The sequence below is a fragment of the Typopeltis vanoorti genome, chromosome 14, assembly GCF_054136105.1.
Source record: "Typopeltis vanoorti isolate ZY-2024b chromosome 14, IOZ_Tvanoo_1.0, whole genome shotgun sequence".
NCBI lineage: Eukaryota > Metazoa > Arthropoda > Arachnida > Uropygi > Thelyphonidae > Typopeltis > Typopeltis vanoorti.
In genome coordinates, this window is record NC_143562.1 from 115,438,425 (window position 1) to 115,463,337 (window position 24,913).

Consider the following 24,913-nt stretch of genomic DNA (forward strand, 5'->3'; position numbering starts at 1 on the left):
GTTCCTAAAGGTCAAAGCTGTATAACTGAGAGGAGACCTCCACATAGCCTTTAAATGAAAGCGGAGAACCGACCAGGGCTTCTGACCTAATGTTCAACCCTCACCTTTTCATGGTGCACCCTGTTGGGTATCTACCTGGATACTGAACGAATGAGGATGGCCTGAAAATTTGGGATTTAGCCGACCAATTTGTATTCTTATTGGCTTAAACCAATATACAAAATGATGGTACAACATGACAAAATTTCATGCCGACTGGGGTGTCACCCGGTTAAACATGGTCCCCGTTGTTTTTGCTAGGGAACCAGAGCGAACAGCAAAAAGTCAGCTACTGGAACAAATTTGAAAGCACACCCCAATTCAATATCACCACAGTTAAAGATCGGTACTATCAACATAAGAAGCATGAATGGCAAAGAAATGGAGCTAGCTGAGGAATTAGATAAGTACCAGATCGACATAATAGGGGTGACTGAAACAAAAAAAAGACAAAAACTGGTGCTGGTGAGATCTTTCTGAGCAATAAATACAAAATGTTATATTCAGGCCATGACAATCAAGGAAAAGGAGTAGTCATAGTATTGAACACAAAATACGAGGCTAATCTTCTTGAATGGCAGGCAGTCTCCAGTAGAGTGATGCAGGCAAATATCAGAATGGGGAATTGGACAATGAGACTTGTTTGTGCCTATGGTCCCCACAGAAGGTTATGCTAAGGTAGAAGTGGAGGAATGTTTTCAGGCTTTAGAAAAAGCAACTGACACAATGAAAAAGGAAAAGTTGGTCTTTGTTGGGGATCTAAATAGCAGAGTAGGAAATGATTGTGAGACATACAAAAATATTTTGGGAAAATTTGGAGAAAAGAGCAAAGCTCATAATAATGGCAAATAAATGTTGGATTTCTGCTCAGGACATGGACTGGTTATTACTATCACCATGTTCCAACATAAAATGAGCACAAATTCACATGGAGAGAAGAGGCAAGGAATAAGAAAAGTCTCATTGACTATGTTATTGTTGATAGTGATGTTTTCTCCCTGGTGCAGGACACCAGAGTGTACAGAGGATTTGAAATTGGAAGTGATCACTATTTAGTCTTGAGCAGGATAAAATTGAATATCATATTGAAAAGAATAACATGTAAGAAAGTTTTAAAGCGAATAAAAGTTGAGCAGCTCTCAGATGTGAACTGTAGACTAAAATACACAAAGATTATTAAAGAAAAAATGAAAGAGTTTGAGAAATGGAACCAAACCTTGGAGATTCAGTGGGATTCATGGGAGGGCTTTGGCAAGAACATAGAAAATTAATATCAAGAAGGTGGCAAATATTCTGGAGGCTGTTGAAGAAGCTTAGGAATGGAGGAAAGAGTGCTGTAAAAGGGGTTAGAGATGATAAAAGGTGACATGAAAACGGGAGAAAAAGATATCCTTGAAGTATGAAGTAATTATTTTGAAAAACTGCTAAATGAAACAAGCAGTGTTGACAGCACAATGATAAAGAACACTGACCAGGCATGCAGTCAGGAATACATATCCATACTTGAAGCAGAAAAAGCCATAAAAGGCTTGAAATTTGGAAAGGCAGCAGGAGTAGATGATATTCGACCAGAAATGCTGAAGTATGGTGGTATAAAAGTCTTGCAGTGGCTGCACTGCATGGTTCAGAAGGCCTGGACAGAGGGACGGATTCCTGATGATTGGAGTAGAGCTCTAATATATAAAAAGGGAAATAAAACTGAATGTGAGAATTAAAGAGGTATTTCCCTACTGAGTGTTGTAGGCAAGATTTATGCCAGTATACTTGAGAAACGGGTGAGAAGAATTGTGGAAGAAAAGCTTGGTGAAGAACAAGCTGGATTCAGGCCAAATAGAGTCTGTCAGGATCAGAATTTCACTTTACGATAAATAGTTGAGAAATCATGGGAATATAACAAAGAGCTGCATTTAAATTTTGTTGATCTGGAAAAATATTTCAAGGTGCAAAGAGAAAAGCTATTCAAAATGCAGCACTTGTATGGTGTCAGTAGGTCATTATATCAAGCAATACTTAGTCTTTATTTGAGTTGTAAGTCAGCAGTTAGAATTGAAGGAAGTACAGGAAGATGGTTTAATGTTAAATCTGGTGTGAGACAAGGATGTACATTATCCCCTCTGTTATTCATTGTCTATATGGATCACATTATGAAGGAATGTGGTATTAAACCTGATATCAAAATTGCAGATGTCAATGGCAGCTGTTTGCTTTATGCAGACAATGTTATACTTGTAAATAAATCTGCTACAAGTCTGCAAGATTCCCTGACTAAATTAAATAACTGTTGTAATAGATATGAAGGTCAGCAATAACAAGACAAAGATAATGAAAATTGGCAGAAGCATTGAAAATGTCAACTGTGTTGTGAATGGAGAACCTGTGGAACAAGTAAAACATTTCAGCTACTTAGGCACAATTTTTAGTGAAGATGGTGAATTAAATATGGAAATAGACAATAGAATCAATAAAGCTGGTATGGTGGGAAGTCAATTGAATAAATTCATATGGAATAAGAGAGAAATTAGTCAGAACACTAAATTAGCTGTATAGAAGACAGTGTTCAAACCAGTTTTAACTTATGGATCTGAGAGCTGGGTCAGAAGTAAAACACTTGACCAAAGACTAGAGACCGCAGATATGAGAGTCCTGAGACAGATTAGAGGCGTGAACAGATGGCATCAATGGCAACATCATATTAAAAATGAGAATATTAGGAAAGAACTTGACATTGTCAGCATCCAGGAATATGTTAGCTGAGCTAATCTCAGGTGGTATGCTCACTTAAACAGAATGGGAGAGGAAAGATTAGCAAAACAAGTGTTCTCTGCCAGGTTGACAGCAAAATGACCCAGAGGAAGACCAAGATAGGTGGATTGATACGGTACAAAGTGCCTTAGACGATAGAAATATAAAATCTGATAATGTTGGAATCTTGACAAGTAACAGACGATTTGGAGGAAAATTGTAGATAGGAAGTTAGTAATGATGTAAATTTTTCATGTAGTAGTATCATATCCTGTACACCCCTTGAGGGTACATGTCAGGAATTTGATGATAAACGTTGCTGTTGTTTGAAAATAACCAAAGCAGCTAAGGCTGTAAGGTCATTGAATTATGTTTTAAATTGCATATGTTCTTCTGGGCAGTTTTTCTGTTTTGTAGGATGAAAAACCTAATTTCCAGTTGGAAAAATCAGTCGAAAAGTCTTCAAAGGTTCTTTCCACCCTAGATAGGATTCAACTGCAGGTCTTTTTAAGTAAAGGGCATTATTGATACAGACTAAAGCTATAGAAGCTCCTTTGATGGAAGAAAATGAGTTTAAAATAAAAAGAGGATCCATAATTGAGGCTGTTTATAAGAGAGTGAAATGGATGCTTTTTTAAAAAACAAAATAATAAATAAATAATAAAATTTCTGGACTGGGTGGCTTACTAGTTAATGTATGTTCTCACCACCAACAGGATACAGGTTTGAATCCCACCTGTGTGATTGGATGATTGTGATTGTCTTTAGATAGTTGAATTTCATCACCTGGTATGAGATTATTGCCCTACTTATTTGGAAGCCTTAAGTGTCTTGAAAATGTTCCATGCTTGATATCCAGAGCAGGATTTGTGGACTATACAAAAATATATAAATACAAGAAATCAAAGTAAAATCATTTAAAAAAAAAAAAATTAGTACCATGGGCTGGTACTAATGTATCAAGTCTGTTTAAAAAGTTCCAGGGCATAATTTATTTACAACATATACAAAAGCTTATGAGCAATAGGAACATTATCCTTCTTGAAATGTTCTCCTCCTTCCTAAATACAGTATTTCCAGTACTTTTCTCAAACCTTTTGGAAGCATCTCAGGAACTGTTCTAAAGGAATGTTTTTAAGCTGTTCTGTTGCATTCTGTTTAATTTATGTCTTGAAACCTTTATCATTTATCCAAAGATTTTAGCTTAAAATCTTTGGATAAATCTTTGAAAATTAAAAGTAGTCACCAAAGGCAAAATCTAATGAATAGGATTGACGAGTACAACTCTGATGTTGATTTGAGCTAGAAACTCATGAATTGAAAGAGCTGAATGAACTGATGTGTTGTCATGATGTAAGAGCCATAATCCATTTTGGCATTGCTCTAGGTGACGACAAGCTTCTATAAACTCAGAGCCATACATGCTCATCCCACTCCATCTGACACCAGAGCCTGGGTGGTGTCTCGTCAATGCCGTGCACTTGCTAAGCAAAGGAACTTGAGTTCAAATCCAGCTGAATTTTTTTTTTTTTTTTTTTTTTTTTGTTGTTGTTGTTGTTGTTGTTGTTGTTGTTGGAAAAATTGGTTAACCCAGAGCATTAGTAAGATGGGGTGTCACAGATATTTCTTTCTATATCTTTGCAATCTGTGACACCCCATCTTACTAACATCTGGTTAAAAATAGAATACGGGGATTGGGTTGATGAATATAAGAATGTCAGAATGGGTTTGTGAAGGGCAGGTCTTGTTTTGGCAATCTGCTTATGTTTTATGATAGGGTGCTGAATGTGTTGGATAGGGGAGAATCATATACAGTGGGTATTCTTGGACTTTGCAGGAGCATTTGATTATCACATGATAATTCGGTATACAAGCTGAAGAAGATAGGAATGGATAGTATATTAGTTAGATGGATAGGAGATTGGCTCTCTGAACGATACCAGCAAGTTGTGTATGATGGAGCTGTGTCTCAGAAGAGGAGGGTGATCAGTGGCGTGTTTCAGGGTTCTGATCCTGGGCTTTATTGTTTAACTTGTTTGTTAATGATATTTCTTATGGATTGACTGGAGATCTTCAAATGTTTGCTAAGGATGCAAAGTTAGGTAGCATCATCAGGAGTAGTGTTGATTTTAATTCTCTGCATGAAGATTTGAATAGGCTTTTAGCTTAGGCAGATGAGTGTGGTTAGAGTGTTAATGTTAAAATCTGTACTTCAGGAACTGGATGAGATTTGGAATCTTGGAGTGATGGTGGACAGTGGACTGAAGTTCTGATGGCACGTCACATGTATTGCAAAGACTGCACATCGTATAGCTGGTATGATAAAAAAGTACATTGACATGTAGGGATAAGGAGGTGGTGGTGCATCTACGAGGGTGGTCAGAAAAGTTCTCGGCCTAGACCATAGATGGCAACACTATTGGCACGATTTTTTTTTTTCTAAGTTGGTACATCTGTCATAAGCATTTATGTGAAATTGCAAGTCATTCTATCTAGTAGTTTGTTTTATACAGCTGTCTGAAGCAAAAGAGTTCTCCATATCCCTTGAAATGAATAAAATTGAATATCGTGTGGTTATAAAATTTTTTGTAAAATAAGGTTTAACGCCAAAAGAAATTCATTTAAAGCTCATAAAAGTTTATGGCCACTCTTCTCCTTCATTTTCAACATTAAGAAATGGACTGCCGAGTTTAAACGTGGCCGTTCATTGTTAGGCCGAGAACTTTTCAGACCACCCTCGTATAAAAGGCATTGGTCAGACCACATATGGACTGTTGTGCTCAGATTTGGTAACCTAGTTTTCAATATGATGTGGAAATACTAGAGAGGAATCAAAGTGATGTCAGGACTCTGGAGTGTTGATTATGAAGAGCATTTGAGAGAATGTGGATTACAGAGGTTGGTGGATAAGAAGAGAAGATATGATAGAGACCTTCAGGTTAGTAAGGGATTCCATCAAATTAATACAGAAGAAATTATAAAAAGAGTGGATGTTAAGATGGGAAGAATGAGGGCCATCCCTGGTTGTTGTATAGGAATGTGGTGAAGAGGAGACTGAGGAGTAGATTTTTTGCCTGGAGAGTTGTTAGTAGGTAGAATGCATCGGCTGAGTGCATTGTGAGTGCAGGTACTGTAAATAACTGAAGCAAAAGAGTTCTCCATATCCCTTGAAATGAATAAAATTGAATATCGTGTGGTTATAAAATTTTTTGTAAAATAAGGTTTAACGCCAAAAGAAATTCATTTAAAGCTCATAAAAGTTTATGGCCACTCTTCTCCTTCATTTTCAACATTAAGAAATGGACTGCCGAGTTTAAACGTGGCCGTTCATTGTTAGGCCGAGAACTTTTCAGACCACCCTCGTATAAAAGGCATTGGTCAGACCACATATGGACTGTTGTGCTCAGATTTGGTAACCTAGTTTTCAATATGATGTGGAAATACTAGAGAGGAATCAAAGTGATGTCAGGACTCTGGAGTGTTGATTATGAAGAGCATTTGAGAGAATGTGGATTACAGAGGTTGGTGGATAAGAAGAGAAGATATGATAGAGACCTTCAGGTTAGTAAGGGATTCCATCAAATTAATACAGAAGAAATTATAAAAAGAGTGGATGTTAAGATGGGAAGAATGAGGGCCATCCCTGGTTGTTGTATAGGAATGTGGTGAAGAGGAGACTGAGGAGTAGATTTTTTGCCTGGAGAGTTGTTAGTAGGTAGAATGCATTGGCTGAGTGCATTGTGAGTGCAGGTACTGTAAATAACTTCCAAGTTCATTACAATAGACATGTGGTTGGTTGAGTGGACCTCCCACAACGAGTCTGACTCCACGGAGGTTACCAAATTATAATAATAATAATAAAATAATAATCTAGAGCAAGGTATTACAAACATTCATGCCCAAGAATCAAACCCACAACCTATTTGGAGAGTAGCCTTTTCTTTTCTCTCAATTGAACCAAAACCTCTTTGTTGAGTGCATCATTGACTGTTTAACCTTATGGAACATATTCACAAGTGCTCACACTTGAGGTTTTATTTATTTATTTATTTTTTTTTTTTTTTTTTGGTCGAGGAGAGTTACTTGTCATCCATTGAGGTGGCTGAGTCATCAGTTCTAGGTCTTAGCCATAATCTTACATCTTGCTACCTGTGATGATCTTGATGAAGTTTGGATCCTAAACAACATGTTCTTTTAGCTCTCGATAAACTGCAGCTCAATGATCCCTTTTAGTCCTGTATGAGAATTCTTGGAAATGGAAATTAGTATGATTGCTTTTGAAGCAATCATCCTTATTTCCAAATCTTCTGTCAAAATTTGGTGGCAAGATTCAATTGAGATACTTGTTTCACAGGCTAGTTTTCAATGTAATTCACCACTTTTTGATGATGCAGGATGTTGATGGTCTTCCAGAGCTAAGACCATCTTTATTTGAACCACTGAAATGTCTTTGAGTGACTTAATGCATTATATCCAAAAGCTGTTTTAAGCATTCCATAAGTTTACATGGCTTTTTTGACAACACAAAACCGATACAGACATGTTGTTCATTAATTCTTGACATTAGGAGGACACTCATAAAAACTCATTTGTTCACCAAAGCATTGCAGGTGACAGAAATGACACAATTTCAAGCTGTTTCGTCATGTTACTGTATGTATATATAACACATCTGCTTCTAAAACAATATGCTGGCATACCCAGTTTCTTTATAATAATAATAATTGTCCTAGACTTTTTGAATAGACCTTGTACTATAGGTTTACAACATCTCATAGGTGGGAGACACATAAATAAGTAAATTGAAATAAAATATTACATATTAATAATAAGAAAATAATATTCTTGAGATGGTAATCAGATCATTTTTGTTTGAATAATATAGAAGAGCCTCTGGTGATTCCTTAAGCAGATAAACTTTTCACAGCTGCTTTATAAATAAGGACATACGAGGTGTGGCTATTAAATAACAAGACTGGTTGCAAAAATGTGGTTTATTATTACAATTGTACAACTTATTATCCCCTTGTACAACTTGTTATCCCCTTCAACACACTCCCCTCTTCTATCTATATACTGTGTTGCATATGAATTTTGCATTGTTCGAAGCAGTGCTGCAAGTCATCAGGTGTTATCTGATTCAGTAGCGCTGCTGTTTTCTCCTTTACTTCATCCACTGACTGAAAATGGGTGCCCTTCAATGTGGATTTCCACTTTGGAAAAAGGTAAAAGTCGCATGGAGCTAAGTCCAGCGAGTAAGGGGGATGGTCCAACACTGGGATCTTCTTATCAGCCAGGTACTGCTTTACTGACAGTGCGCTGTGGGCTGGAGCGTTGTTCTTCCACAGATCGGGGCTCTTCTTCCTCACTTATTCTCTCAGCTTGGCCAGAATCTCAAGGTAATAATATTGGTTAACTATCTGACCCTCTGGTACCCATTCAACCATTACCATGCAATTGATATATAAAAAAAAAAAAAAAATAAATAATTAAAAAAAAACGATCAGCATTGCCTTCAGTTTTGACTTGCTCATTCTTGGTTTTTTTGTTCTCAATGATGTGGGAGTTTTCAAGTGTATCCGTTGTTTCTTTGTTTCTGGATCATACTGGAAAATCCATGTCTCATCACATGTGATGATCTTCTCCTGCAAGTCTGGCTCCGCTGTCGGCCGTTCCATGATGTCAGTGCAAATTTGTTTCCTGACATCTTTCTGCATCTGGTACAAGTTTCTGGGAACCATTTTCGCACAGACTTTGTTCATGTTCAATTGCTCATGCAAAATTTGTCGTACAGTCTCCTTATCAATGTGCACCATGTCTGCTATCATCCGAATGCTTAATCGGCGATTGTTGCAGACAATTTCATTAATTTTCTCAACATTTTGTTCAGTTGCTGCCATTACAGGGTGACCCATTCGTTTGTCATCTTCAATGTTTTCTTGACCTTCAGCAAAGCGTTTTGTGCCATTTAAACATTCGCACACGTGACATTACATTATCACCATACATCTCCTGCAACAGTTTCAAACACTCGGTCAGCGATTTCTTCAATTTCACAAGGAATTTGAGATTAATATGCTGCTCGAGTTTAATGTTAGACATTATTCCAGTAAAGCGACTTCACCCGTGTTTCTTTTATAACTGCCTACAGGCTAACTACAAGCCACAGCGAACGATGCTTATCTCAACTGCTTCTAGAACCTTCAAGGTCATTCACAGTGCAAGCGCATCCTACTGCTATGAGTACATGATTCATAGCACACCTTGTCTTGTTATTTAATAGCCACACCTCGTATATTTCCACTTAATCCCAAGATCAGTAACCAAAGTATGATCCACTGTCTTAGCATTGCATGTTGTTGAAATCTGATACAGTCTATATGTCTTTCTGTTGTCTTTTTTTTTTTTTTTTTTTTTTTTTTTTTTTGCATGACCAAACTACTCATAATAATTTCATGACAAAAAATCTCATAGATAGGCTCCTTCAAAGATAAGATGGGTGAATCTTGTCTTTAGTAGATAAAAGCCACAAGTCTTTTTTCAGCTGTTCATTTCTGAAATATCTTTCACATAAGGGTTGGTTATTCAATAGACATTATCTGATGCAGTTTGTCTTGGAGTGTAAAGATGTAGAGCTATTAAAAAATAAATCTTTTGTAATGCACACTCATCTAAGATATAAGGCTATTTATAAAGCAGATTATATTTCCATTATATTTTCTCATTGAGCCACAGAGTTGATAATATCAATTATTATATGAATACATTTCCTGTAAAAGAGAATTTTCTGTAAACTGAAAAGCTAAAACAGCCATTACGAAATTAGTTTACTAAATGATCAAACATGAGTTTAGGGCCATTCCAACAAATTGATTTTTTTTTCTTTTAGTAATGTAGTTTATACAGTAATATATGTATCTTGCTGATTCATTGGCCAAGAATTTATTAAGTTCTATTTAAGAAGACAACCAGATAGCAAACATATCACCATATGAAATCCACACACACAAAAATAATAATAATAATAAATAAATAAATAAAAATAATAATGGAGTAAACTTCAAAATCCTTCATATAAAAATTCACCAAATTTTATGAAATAGGATGCCTAATTAAAGTCCTCTCTATTTTTTCATATATTAAATTGACGATTATTATGCTTTGCCCACAATGCCATTTATTTAAATCATTTTGCAGGATATATACATCACCTTTCAACTCTTATTGCCCTCCCCAGTTTTGCATCATTCACATACAATTGAATATCCCCCCCTTAAATCTTTTTCTATATCATTAATAAACAAATTAAAGAGCAGTGGCCCTAGTACAGAACCTGAGGTACTCCACTAATCATCCTCATTCTCCTAGTTTCCACTCCACCATATATACTCCTCTCTGGTGTCTGTCTGTCAGCCGCCCTGTATCGATGTTAGCAGCTTCATGTCCATTCCTATTTACTCTAACTTGTATAATAGTTTTAGGTGATATTCTCTCATATGCCTTTGTAAAATTCAGCAGTATATAATGATATAGCCATTTCTTTTATCCAATTATGCTGTCACATGTATTATAAAATGTGAATAAATTACTAACAGAAGATCTTCCATTCACATGTCATCTCCTGTCCAGGAGGTTGGCTATAATGATGTGACTCATGGCTGTCTACGGGTGTAACGACATGGGGTGAGGATCCTAACTCTTCCACATAATATCGTAAGTATTCATGGCTGTATATCCATTTGTATTCACGGGACCAGATTGCCTGTTCTGAAGGACGAAAAACCCAAGTTTCCAGGTGGAAAAACCCTCTCCCTCCATATGAGACCAGATAACTCACATTAGTCAAAAAAAGACCAGATAAAGGTTCTTCACATCCTTTACGGGAATCGAACCCACGTCTTTCTGACCCAACTGATTTTACCTTTGACCAACTCTTCCAATATTTGAACAACCTTCCTGACATATTAATTGGTCAGTAATTCGGCTACTTCTATCTCGGAGCCACCTTTATGTAATCGAACTATTTTACCTTCTTTCTACTCCCTTGCCAGAGCTGAGACTTAGATTGAACAACTTCATCAGAGGCAATGCCAATTCTCCCTCTTTTACAAGATGGTTTTCAAGTGATGCATGATGGTGTTGTTGAACAAGTCTGTCATTCTACTTATATCAGCAGTGTTGGGGTGTCATTCCAAACAGACTGCACCTTCTCCCAGTGGAATAAAACTTCTTTAATGGCAGCTGTTGGCATCGGCCCTTTTTCCCTGCCATCCTCTTCTTCAGATGAAATTCCTCTTTCTCTCTTCTTTGTTTGCTGTTTTCGCTGAGTGCTCTGAGTTCTTCCATGGTTAGTTCGTCATCGTGATCCTCCACAAGCTCTTCTACATCCACATCATCAACCTCTTCTATGTCGAGATTCTCCACTGTTGAAATGATCTCTTGCATGGCTGCAGCTGCTTCTGATTCTCCAGCTGCTTGGTCTGCACTGTTGTCATCCTGAGAAAAATTAGGAACGAGAGTCTTCCACAATGCACAAAGGGTTCTCTGTGTCACTCCATCCCAGGCAGTTTTAATAAAGGAAATGGCGTGTAGCATGTTGAATTCGGTCTTCCAGAAGTCCTTCAGTGTCTTATCAGAAGAGTGAGTCACGTCGAAAAGCCGTGAGAACAAAGCCTTGGTGTAAAGTTTTTTAAAACACACAATCATTACTTGACCCATGGGTTGGAATGGTGATGTCATGTTTGGAGACAAGAACTGGACTTTGATGAAGTCAAAGTTAATTTCAAGAATGTCTTGAGGGTGGTCACTAGCATTGTCAAGGATCAGCAGTGCTTTCAAAGGCAAATTGTTGTCAGTGAAGAACTTCTTCACGCTTGGGGGCAAACCTCAAAAATCCAATCTTTGAAAACTTGCTGGTCTACTCAGGCTTTTGCATTGGATTTCCACATCACTGGCAGTTTGGACTTAATGATTTTCTTCCCAAAGCACCGAGGATTTTCTGAATGGCAGACCAGAAATGTGGCTTTAGTCTCCACTTGCATTCTGCCAACAACAAGGTAAGCCTATCTTTCATAAGCTTCTATCCTGGGAGCTTCACTTATTCCATGATATAAGTTCAATTTGTCAAGCGCTTCCAAAATAACCCAGTTTCATCCCCGTTAAAAATTTGCTGTAGCAGGTAGCCTGATTAAATCTTCAAATTTTTTTGCAAACTTTTCTGCAGCCTCTTTATCTGCACTAGCAGCTCCCTCTTGTCTGAGAACACTATGGATGCCTGTTCTACCTTGGAATCTGTGAAACCAGCCTCGACTTGCTTTGAATTTCTCAGTTTGATCTGAGATACAGCCTGGAGTTTTCTTCTGCAATTCTTCAAAAATTAACCTAGCCTTCTTTCTCACAGATCATTGCCTGAGTTACTGGATCTCCCTTCATTTGTCTTTCTCTAATGCAAGTGATAAGCAGCTTTTCCATCCCTTAATTGATTAAAGATCCATTCTTGTCAGAAATTTTCATTGCACCAGCAGACACCCTACCCATAATCTTCTCTTTCTGTTGCCAAAAAGTTACCACAGTTGACCTAGGAACACCATACTCTTGAGCTACATCTGTAATTGTTCTACCTTTCTGCAATTTATCTACAATTTCTTTCTTCTTCTCTATGATCAACAAGTATGCTTTTTTCCTGAATTTTTCCTCTGTTCACTTCTCTTTGGACCCATTCTTAAATTTCACTCAAAAAATTAATACCAATTGCAGATGCACAAAATTTTTACTTTCTGAAAAATGCAGAATTGAAAATTAACACAAACAACACGAGCAAATACCAACGCAGCCCGACAAGAAATGACAAATAACAAATGACATCATACAATTCTATGCACACGCATTTGCCGGCCCGCAAAATTCAACTGTGGAATTGCAAGGCACCACTGTACCTGGTTTTCCCAATGACACATTACACTCATCCTTTTCATTTGACAAACCCTGGTATGCACCAATCATTCTACAACCTCCAGAACTCTAACTTCTACGGTCTTAAATTTTGCTCTTCAAAACATTCATCAATGAGGTTTTAATAACAAAAGGTGTCACACCTTATTATTAAAATTCTCTGGATTAGAAATAAGTTGATACAAGTTTTTTCACTTGGCTATGCTACCAATTATATATTTGGTTTAATCCTTTATCCAAGTGTAAGCAAACAAAGTTTGTGCCTGAAAATATCTTCAGGACTGAGGTAAGGTGGTGCAACACCAGGCAACTCTGAGCAAAGGTGTACCAAGCTCTCATCACTCCTTGTCTCAGTATCTCCCATAATGCAAAGCACACCTCCTTGCAGACATGTATACTGCTATGCATTAAGAGAAGGGCCACTACCCAGATCAGTTTCGACCTTTATTGAGGTGTATTTAAGTAAAGACCTCTCTAAAAATTAGACGATCCCGAAAGATCGCCCAACTCAGCTTTGTTCCACTCAGTGACAGGCTCACCCTGTTACCAAGAAGAACTTCTCAGCATTGGCTCTACCCAGTGGCAGGCTCACCCCACCACCAGACAGAGTCATAATCTCAGCGGTGGCTCTACTCAGAGACAGGCAAAAACTTCCCCCAAGCAGAGCCTCTCATGTATATCCAGCATGAGAGGCAGATCCAAACGTGGAGATACTAAGGCAGAAGCATAAGAGAGGTCATATTTATCTATACGAGTTGCCAACAGGTGTACCACCTTATTATTGAATTACTCTGGATTTAGAGAAAGATGTTGGAAGTTTATTCCCTTAATGCATAGCAGTATACATGTCCGCAAGGAGATGTGCTTTGCATTATGGGAGATACTGAGACAAGGAGTGATGAGAACTTGGCCCACCTTTGCTCGGAGTTGCCTGGTGTTGCACCATCTTACCTTAGTCCTGAAGATATTTCCAAGTGCAAACTTTTGTTTGCTTCCACTTGGATAAAGGATTAAACTAAATTTATTATAGTCTAACCAAGTGCAAAATAAACTTCCAACAATTAGTTTTCTATTTATGGAAAGCCAACATACATTCTCTCTCTCTCTCTCACACACACACTAGAAGATGTCCAAACAAACGGTTGCACTATCATCCAGCAGCACACCAATATGATATAGCTAACACACAGAGTGAGGTATGTTTGTTACAATGCTGCTGCTTCAATTAAGCCTGCCTACCTTTGTCACAGATTTTTAGCCAGTGGATAAACCTCAGAAAATAGGTAAAATAATAAATGTTCCTCCATTTCTTCCCCTCCCCATCCTCTAATACATAAGACCACAGTAAAACTTTTGCCATCCCCTATATTCCCACTGCATCTAAAAAGATACAGTGTTCTTAATACTCTTAAAGCTCCACACATCAAAAACTAGCAACTCTTGTCTGGTTTGATGAACAGACAAGGGTTTACTAGTTTGATATATGGTTTGAATTTTATGAAATCTGATTTGTTGCATAAAGCATATGTTTTTATAAGTTGCACATTATCATCTTTAAAAGCATTGTATAAATGATGCCTCACTGTGTGTATGTGTTGTATCTTTTAGCAATGAAGATATAACTGAAAACTTGATGAATGCAAGTCAGTGGAATAAACTTTACATAGACAATAGCAGCTACCAAGAAGAAATTTTGGCACTAAAGCATACTACATCTAAACTGTACACTGCCTTCAATAGTATACAAAACCTTCTTGTGTATACACAACAAATTTGTAAGTTATGTATCACATTTTTTTCTGTTTATTTATTGATATATAAAGCCTGATGACATTTCCTTAACTTTTTAAAAATAACAAAAAAAAAGGCATTTTATAAACATTTTATTAAAAAACAATCAAAATAACATTTATTGTTATCACTTTGCTATCAGTTAAGCAATCAGGAATGCTTCACTGATACATTAGTTGTTCTTTCTGTGACTCATTATTATTATTGTATATCTTAATGACTGCAATGACAGCTTCCATAATTCAGAATTACTGTATTGTGATTTATTATTATTAACAAAGCCTCTTTGTTCCATTACCCTCTCCAAAAGGTGGATTCATGATCTTATGTTATTTTTACCTCTCCCTAAATCGAGTAATTCTCAGTACATAACTGTTCAATTTATGTTCAGTCAGTGAAGGGACTATCAGTAATAGTGCATTGCTTACTGCTTCTCTCTCTGAGAGAAACCCTACCTCCTTACTCCCTTTCTGATTATAATAAATTTAGTTTAATCCTTTATCCAAGCATGAGCAAACAAAGTTTGTGCCTGAAAGTATCTTCAGGACTGGGGTAAGGTGGTACAACACCAAGGCACTCCTTGCAAAGGTGGAGCAAGCTACCAACACTCCTATCTCAGTATCTCCCATAATGCAAAACACATCTCCTTGCAGATATGTCTAATGTTATGCATTAAGGGAAGGGCCACAACCCAGACTAGTTTCAACCTTTATTGAGGTCTCTTCAGTGGGAGCCAGGCCCAAGCGGAGATACCAGGCAGAAGCATTAGCAGATCATCTCTGCCTATAGGAGTTGCCAAATGGTGTGCCACCCTTTTTTAATAAATTACTCTGGATTTAGAATGTTCAATTGCCTGGTATCTCCACTTGGGCCTGGCTCCCACTGAAGAGACCTCAATAAAGGTCGAAACTAGTCTGGATTGTGGCCGTTCCCTTAATGCATAACATTAGACATATCTGCAAGGAGATATGTTTTGCATTATGGGAGATACTGAGATAGGAGTGTTGATAGCTTGCCAACACTTTTTCACTTGGTTATACTCTAACCAAGTGAAAAATAAACTTTCAACATCTTTCTCTAAATCCAGAGTAATTTATTAAAAAAGGATGGCACACCATTTGGCAACTCCTATAGGTAGAGATGACCTGCTAATGCTTCTGCCTGGTATCGCCACTTGGGCCTGGCTCCCACTGAAGAGACCTCAATAAAGGTCGAAACTAGTCTGGGTTGTGGCCCTTCCCTTAATGCATAACATTAGACATATCCACAAGGAGATGTGTTTTGCATTATGGGAGATACTGAGATAGGACTGTTGGTAGCTTGCTCCACCTTTGCAAGGACTTCTGGTGTTGTACCACCTAACCCCAGTCCTAAAGATACTTTCAGGCGCAAACTTTGTTTGCTCACGCTTGGATAAAGGATTAAACTAAATTTATTATACTCTAACCAAGTGAAAAATAAACTTTCAAAATCCCTTTCTGATTGTTTCTCAATTGCTAGAGTTGTTATTTATTCCTCCTCCCTTTTTTATAATTCAAAAATTATCCCTGATCCATATATCATATGCTATAAGATACTTAAATATTGTAATCATATCTTCCTGTACCTTCTATTTAGAGAGTAGAAATCTTTAACTTTATTTCTGGTATATATGGGAGGAAAAACAAACTAACAAGGAATGATGACAATTCCATTATAAATTACACTGACAAGAGTGATCATGTGATAGCAAACAAAACATAATTATAGAAAACACAACTACTTAATATTTAATGAGACTGTTTTACATACAGGTGCAGTGTAAGAGATCCAAAGTAACATGAGATTTACAAATCATCAAACAAACAATTCATAAGCATGATTCAGATAGATCATACCAGTCCCAGACAACCTTAAAATGTTATAATTATAACCAGTTTGTAAGATGCATAAAGTCAATGTCCTACTTAGACCAGTGGTCATTTCTGTATGCAATCTTAAATGTTAACTGCTGGACAACTATCTTTGGTTCTTTCAACATTTGTAAATAATAACAGAAAATAACTTAATTCTGTATCCTAAGTTGAGATATTATGGAAAGAATCATGAAATTGAAACTTGGAATATAAGAATATTTCTAAGAACAGGAAAACTAGAAGAACTGTAAAGCAAGCTAAAAAAAAAGATTGGACAATGACAGGATACAGCATGGAAGCCTCTTGCATAATTTGGAGAATATTGGATTGGATTATAAAATATTAGCATGGATAAGATGATGGCCAACTGACATCAAAATGTGAGGGATGTGAGTCTGCAAGATTTAATTTGATTAGTGGTACCACATGAATCAGTCCTTAGTTCATTGTTATTCAATCTTCACATTAATGACATTGGGAACAATTTGACAGATGACATACAGCTGTTTTCTGATAATGCAAAGATAGTCAGAGTAATCAGGAATGCAGCTGATATGCAGTACTTGCAGAATGATTTGAACTGGAATTGTGGACATGTGTGAAAATGGCTGTCAAATAATGTTAGCAAATGCAAAGATATTCAGTTTGGCATAATGAAATTATTAATGTTATTACATGACACCTCCAGGGAGTCCATAGATTCATCAAGGGAGGGCACTTGCTCTACAGTTCTCTATCTCCACCAACTACAACGAACCACAACTACACCAATGCCACCACTAGTATTTTTGTTTCACAGACAATCACAAACATCCATGCATATGGCAGGATTTGAACCCACAGCCTTTTGGCTGGAGAGAAGACACACTAACCACTCGGTCAACCAGCCTGGCAATATAATATTATATCTGAGGGATTATACTAGAGGAAACTGATGAGGCTAGGGATTTTGAGTTGTAGTAGATAGGAAGTTGGAGTTCAAGGGCCACATAGCAAAGATTGCAAATACCACCCAGAGAATAATTGCAATGCTGAAATGTACAGGTCTAGTCTAGTCTAGTCTCTTGGTTTCCTTGGTGATACTAATACAGTAGAGAAAGTGCAAAAGAGAGTGTTAAAGATAATATTGGAACTGTAGAATGTAGATCATAAGGACATTTAGAGACCTGTACACCCCTTGAGGGTACATGGCAGGAATTTGATGATGATGGACATTTAGAGAATTTGTGGACTGCACACAAGAGAAAGAGGGATCTAATTATGTCACCCTTCTTTCTATTGTTTTCAAATGAGATTTAGAAACTTTTTTAAGAGGATCATATAGAATACTAGTAGATGGAATTTTTCATTTTATGGAGGAACAAGAGCATCTGTCAAAGTTGAGAATGACTGCAAGAAGTGGGTGAGAGGTAGATTTTTCTTTCATAGAGTGGTGTTGATTGGAATGGATTACCTTTGGAGGTTGTGAGTGCAGGTAGTGTGAAAAGGAAAGAATATGTATGACAGCAGGTGTGGGTATGGGTTCCCCTCACTGAGTCCATAACTCCTTGGCAGTCTCTCTTAATAATAGGAATAATAAAAATATCCTCAAATTTCATGAAAAGAATCATAGAAATTGAAACCTGAAATATAAGGGTGTTTCAAATTAAAGTACCTCTATTTAGAAGAATCTGTGGAGAGAATCAGCAGATGAAATACCCTCAAACTTGGTGGGTACCTTAACTAGAATCAAGGAAAGGAGATTTACTAAAATAAAGAGCCAAAAGGTTTTACTTCAGTAATGCAAAATTATGAAAATCAAGTGGATATTAAATCCAGCATTATTTCAAAGCCGAATAAAGAAAATATAAAAGTTTCATATGAAATTTGACCAAAGAGCTTATGGGAATACACTTGCCGGTATTTAAGAGTTGTCCTAGCTGGGCCTTATAGGAGATATTCGGCTTTGAAATAATTCTGGATTTAATATCCACTTGATTTTTATAAAGAAAAGAGATTTTGACAATAAAAAAAATTAGTTAAAAAATGTCCAATAGAGAACATATGGTACTGTGCGCAAGAAAAGATAATGAATTTTGCATACAGTGTAAGCTGTAAGTGGTATAAACGAAGGAGCAAGACTGACTGAACATGCCTTGCTTGTGATATGTTTCTATTGGAATGGAGAAAATGCTGCAGCACTTTCTGAGTACAGATGCCTAAAGACTTTGTGAAAAGGCCCAATTATACCAAATGCAGTGCATTGTATGGTTTGTTGATTTGAAGATATAGACAGTTTGACGATCTAACCAGGAAAAGGGTGTAAATCTGAAATTCCTCAAATAACTGAAAATATTGGAACTGCTTTTTTTAAAAGCCAAATGAAAATGCCGTACGTTCATGCAATGCACTTGCCATAGCAAGACAATTCGATTTGCATATACACACACCAGTATGACAAAGTTTGCATAAAGTGTTTCAGTGCTACCCATACAAACTCAGCCAGAAGAGTTACAAACAGGAAATGGAATTGTCTGAGAAATATTTACATAGACATTTCTGGCATGCATTGAGGTGAACAAGGATTTGTCTTCGACCATCCTATGCAGTGGTGAAGTACATTTTCATGATTGTGGGACAGTGAACAGTCAAACATGCTGCATCTGGGCTACAGAGCCCATGCATTTCAACAAGTTCCCTTACATTCACTAAAAGTCACAGTGTGATAGGATTTATGGTCAAGTTCAATATTGGGCCTTTTTACTTCGAAGAAATCCATTGAACCATACCTGTGACCTTACATGGCCATGGCTGCACGTAATGAGGACATGTTGAGTAGCTTTTTCGTCCTGCAACTGCAGCAAAGAGGGTTCCTGAACACTAGAGTTGATACAAGATGGAGCACCTCCCCATATTGGATATGAAGTTAAACAATTATTGCACCATCATTTCACAGAGGATAATCAGCTGCTCGTTTTCTATGAATTTGCCAATGTTCACCAGACCTTAATCCCTGTGACTTTTAGCTTTGGGATTACCCCAGAAGCATGGCGTATCAGGGAAATGTTCATGTGGTAGACTTGAAAGACAAAATTGCACATCATGTGCGAAACCTTTCTATAGATCAGTCGTGTTCTGCTAAAGACAATGCTGTATGGTGGTATATCAGCTATTGGTCCTGCACAAAAACCAACACATTGATCATCAAGATCTGCTTGACAGTTCCTTGCAGCCTGTCAGCTCTACATGATATGCTTTTTATATCACATTATTTTATGAAATGAGCAAAATAAACATCATTTGAATAACTCGTTTGTCATTGACTCTGAATATAATTTTCTCCTGCTTAGTCTTTTTTTTTTTTTTTAATTTGTTGTTTTATTGTCAAAATCTTTTCCCTGTGATCTGGTTAGGATATCCACAAAGTTTGAGGACATTTTGTTTACTTGTTCTCTCTCTCTCTCTCTCTCTCCCCCCCCCCCTCCAGATTACTCTGAATAGGGGTACTTTACTTTGAAACACCCTGTATACACATTTCTAAGAACAGAAGAACTGGAAGCAAGCTTAAGTGGATCTGAAATATGATAAGAAGGAACTGAAGATTTTTTGGAGTGATAAATATTGTTTTATATATTCTTCATCTTTTATGATACTTAGACACAGGACAATAGAACAGTGATAGATTAATTCCTCCTCTTCTTCTATGTTAGAAGAAGAGGAGGAATTAAAGAGCAAGAGGAAGGAAAAAAGAATATGTGATAATAGATAACTTGATAGACTTCATGAAAAACAATGAGAACTTGATGTTTCCTTCTCCATATGTTGAATTAAACCCTCCCTAAAAGAGAGTTTAATGCAGCATTTGGAGAAGGAACAGAAGACATGATAGTTGGAATAGTGAAATTGGCATGGAAAATGAATGGCAAAAAATTTGTTTTATATACAAAGAAATCTAGTCATTAGTAACACCTTTAGTAAGTTTACAAACAAGATAGACTGAAGGCAAAAAAGTTAAAGAAGATACCAACTTGACTATCTATCAATTTGGTATATTTTAAAGGGATTTGTAGGTGATAATATCAGAAATGCATGTCAAAAAGGGCAAGTAAGCAAGAATAACAAGTTGGCTTTAATATGCAAAATAGCATGCTTATGTGGTGTCTTTCATGGGACAAAGCATGAAAAGATCATTTGGAGAAACTTCTAGTAAATGATAATAGATAAGAGTAAAAAAAAAGAAAGGAAAGGTGAGAAGTGTTAAAAAATTAAAAAGTCAGATTAAGGAGACGATACTGTATGGTATTTCATGACTGAGAGGGAGGGGTGTTTGATGACTAAATCAAGCAATGATACAAGATATTAGTGACACCATCAGATGTCATATAAGGAATTATAAAAGCATCAAAAGTTTAGCTGAATTAAATAATTCGAAAGGTGAAAAGTTAGTTATTTTTGATTTTTATGGCTCAAAGACATCAAAGGTCATACTGCACCAGGACATAGGTTACATCAGTACATATGGTAAATGTTTAGTAAGACAATCACAAACATCCATATCGGGATTCAAACCTACAGCCTCTTGGCTGGAGAGTGGATACGCTAACCACTTGGCCAACCAGGCCAGCAAAATGTGAAAAGTATAGTATGTGAGAAGGTATGAAAGAGTAACTGGAAGTAGCAAAAAAGGGGAGAGAGAGAGAGAGTTAAACATGTTTCATCTTGTCCAGATATTGTGATAAGAATGGCCAATTGCAAATGAGTCTATGTATAGGTTGTGCAGAAGGTGAAGCAGAATTTTTCAATGTTTCAAATGAATTTGATGAATAAATGGCCTGTTGGATTACTCTTGAATGGATTTAGAGTTATGCATAGGTATATTCATTCCTTTGGGGGTGGGTGAGTGAGCATCAGATTGAAAAATATCATAGAATGCTGAATGTATTTTCTCAGGTCTTGTATATGAATAAGGATCTGGCAGGATCAGGGGATATTGCAATGTATGTATATTAATTCCAGAAGTATCAGGAACAAGGGCAATGAGATTTTGGCACTGGTTATCTTGAATTGATCAAAAATTATAGACATAAATGAGACCAGATGAATATAGGAAGATATAGTTACAGGGATGAAATGTAAGGGATACTGAGAGAAAATGACAAAGGAGGATTTCATTAATGATATTATCTACAGAGACCTGCAGGGTGCATGGACTCATTGAGAGAGTTCAGACATCACCAACGCCACCTTTTCTTAGTCATTCATGCTAGATGCACTCACCACTTGACAGGCAAGCTGTTGCACTCACTAATTTTGCTGTGAAAGAAAAATCTAGCTCTCTCACCCCTTTCTTAATGCACATAAAATCAACTTTCTGGGTGTGGCCTTGTTCTCTCCTCTCACTGAAGGAGGAGAACAATATAATGAAAAATTCCATGAACTGGAATCCCGGACACCTGTTCAGGAGCTATAGGTTGCTATCATGTTACCCTTCCTTCTCCTGCATACCAGTACCTACAGACCCCATCCTCTTAATCTGTTCTCCTGATATTCATTTTACAATATTAATAGAATGGGATTCTTCTTTGCACCCCTCTCCACACCTTCTTTATTCTCTTGGAATCCAGGAGACTAAATCTGCACACAGTTGTCCAGGAGTGTCATATCAAGGGCATTGCAAAGAGACCTTATACATCAATGTTAATTTCAGCATTGCAGTTAAGCTCTCAGTTACAATATTTTCTGTGTCCTTTGAACTTCTTATCCACTATAACTCTAAGATCACTCACCTCATAGTTTCTTCAAGCATGATCCCATAAATATAGTACGGCATTGGAAATCTCATCAGATGAGATCTCTAGTACCACTCCACCCACTTTCACATAGGCATTTAGTTTCTTTGGCATGCATTTTCTATAAATATTTCTATTGTAACTGTTCATGTGAACTAGCATCAATAATTTCTTTGCTCTGCTCAATTAATTGCAACACATGCTGCTGCCACCCAACAATTTCCCTTGACATTTCATCTCTAACATATCACACAACAAGTTTCTCTTCTCTTTCATTCCTTCTGCTGTTGTACTCTTGTTGTGCTGTTGTTGAAGTCTTCCCTCTTACATGTTTCCAAGAAATACAATACAGAGGTCTTCAAATCAAATGTGAACAAGTTGCTTGTTTCCCAGTCCTCTACCCACTCAGGAGGTACTTATGTACTATAGATTGACCAAAATCCTGTAATATATGCAGCAACCTTTTATTGTTTCCTATCAACTGCCTTAGCAACTTCCAACATTATCACAGTGTATCCATTTCCTTTATCCATCTCAGCTGTCCCATCCCATTTTCTTTTTTGCATTAGGCTCAATTGCTTGGTACATTCAAGTAACTGGTTTTCTTACAAACTGGATACTGCTTGTGGTAAAGCAGTTAATCTTGTCTGCTATGGCTGTAAATTGCATGTCTTCTTCTGGCTGGTTTACCTGTTTTTCTGAATGAAAAAACTAAGTTTCTGGCAGTAAAAACCCTTCCACTTTCATATCAGACCAGCTAGCTAACTCACTTTAAGTTAAAAAGCACCAATAATGTCCTTCATCAAGGGTTTTGTCTATACCAAATGAGCTATGGATGCTCTTCCATCTCAGCTGTAACATTATAGAATATGAGAAAATTACTCACATGGCATCCCTTAAGTAAAGTTATGGTGTTCCTTGCAACCTATAGCTTCATGTCAAGTCATTTCTGTATATGCATTCTTACCAACTTTTCTAAAATTTTCACCACCACTCCAGACATACTGATAGGCCAATAGTTAAGACAACAGTTTTTTCACTACCCTTGCACAACAGAACAATCATACATTCTTTCCATTCATATAAGATCTTTTCTCAGCTAAGACTCAAGTTATGCAATCAAGTCAAGGACCTAACAATTTCAGCTAAATTTTAGCTTACATGCTGATTCTCATCTTTCTTCTTATTGCCATTTTGTCCATATCATTTGATATCCCTAGAAATTTCTTCTTCAGCACCTCTCTCTTTCTTCATCCAATATAGTATTAGTGCTGTGCTTCATGTTGCATATGCCAGGTTGATAGATCTTAATGAATTGAATACACATTATTTGAACAATTGCATCAGTTTCATTCATGAGCATACTATCTGCATTCAGTAAAATTATTTTTCTGCTTTCATTCTTCCTTTTGCTTGCAGCATAACGGTAAAATTCTTTGGGTCAGCTGTAGCCTACATAGCCAATTTCTTTTCATAATGCAACTTACTTTCCATATAATACCCATAACGTTTCTTGCATGCTTTTTTATATATTTCATAACTGCCCTTATCCTTATTCTCATATTATTCCTTATACATCTTCTTATGGATCTCTTGCTTAATAAGGTTTGCATATCTATTTAGTCCCACCCTACTTGAACTCTAAGGTCATACATATTTGGCTCCTTTATCATTTAGGCATATTTATGCTGCTTCCCATGCATTGCTGATGTCCTTCCCATTCAGTAACTCGTATCCTGATACTAAGCATTCTCCTGAGTTGTCATAATTTTCAGCTTTGTAATTCAGCACGTATCCTTTCCTAATTGGAACATCCATATGCTTAGTTATTTCCCAGATCTCTAAGGTATGATTGCTGTCATCAACTGGTGGCAAAAAAGTCATATCCACTGAGATGCCTTTTGATGTTATGATGAAATTTAACACTCGTTGACCCCATGTTACTGCTTTCACATGCTTCTTGAGTGTTGTACCATCATATTGAGACTAATTTGGAAAAAAATTGTTGATAGAAGATTAGTAATAATACAAATTTAATCATGTAGTTCTATAATGGGAGCCTATACAACTATTGAGGACACACATTAGGAAATTGATGATAATCATAACTCATTTAGTACCCATCAGGGTAATTTGGCAATGCATTTCATACTGAATCCCCAGGTCTGTAACATTACCCCCATTTTATTTATTTAGCCACCAATTCGGACCAGATAGCCTCAAACTCATTGCTGTATAGAATATTATTACCAGGGATGGGAAACTAGAAAAAATAAATAAAATAACGATTGATTTTTGATTCAAGGTCAATGATTTGGCATATTTATGCTGCTTCCCATGCATTGCTGATGTCCTTCCCATTCAGTAACTCGTATCCTGATACTAAGCATTCTCCTGAGTTGTCATAATTTTCAGCTTTGTAATTCAGCACGTATCCTTTCCTAATTGGAACATCCATATGCTTAGTTATTTCCCAGATCTCTAAGGTATGATTGCTGTCATCAACTGGTGGCAAAAAAGTCACATCCACTGAGATGCCTTTTGATGTTATGATGAAATTTAACACTCGTTGACCCCATGTTACTGCTTTCACATGCTTCTTGAGTGTTGTACCATCATATTGAGACTAATTTGGAAAAAAATTGTTGATAGAAGATTAGTAATAATACAAATTTAATCATGTAGTTCTATAATGGGAGCCTATACAACTATTGAGGGCACACATTA

The 24,913-nt window shown here is 36.8% G+C and overlaps 1 protein-coding gene across 4 annotated transcripts in view; it reads left to right on the forward strand.

Annotated features, from left to right (window-relative positions):
- LOC150099849 (glypican-6-like) overlaps window positions 1-24,913 on the forward strand; it is a 331,314-nt gene that overhangs the window by 290,151 nt on the left and 16,250 nt on the right. For 3 of the 4 annotated variants that reach the window (XM_090404104.1, XM_090404105.1, XM_090404103.1), the window contains one exon: window positions 14,341-14,507. The exons of the other annotated variant lie outside the window; for it this stretch is intronic. In XM_090404104.1, coding sequence (XP_090260230.1) covers window positions 14,341-14,507 — 167 coding nt within the window. The remainder of the gene's footprint in view (window positions 1-14,340; window positions 14,508-24,913) is intronic. 4 annotated transcript variants of the gene reach the window in all.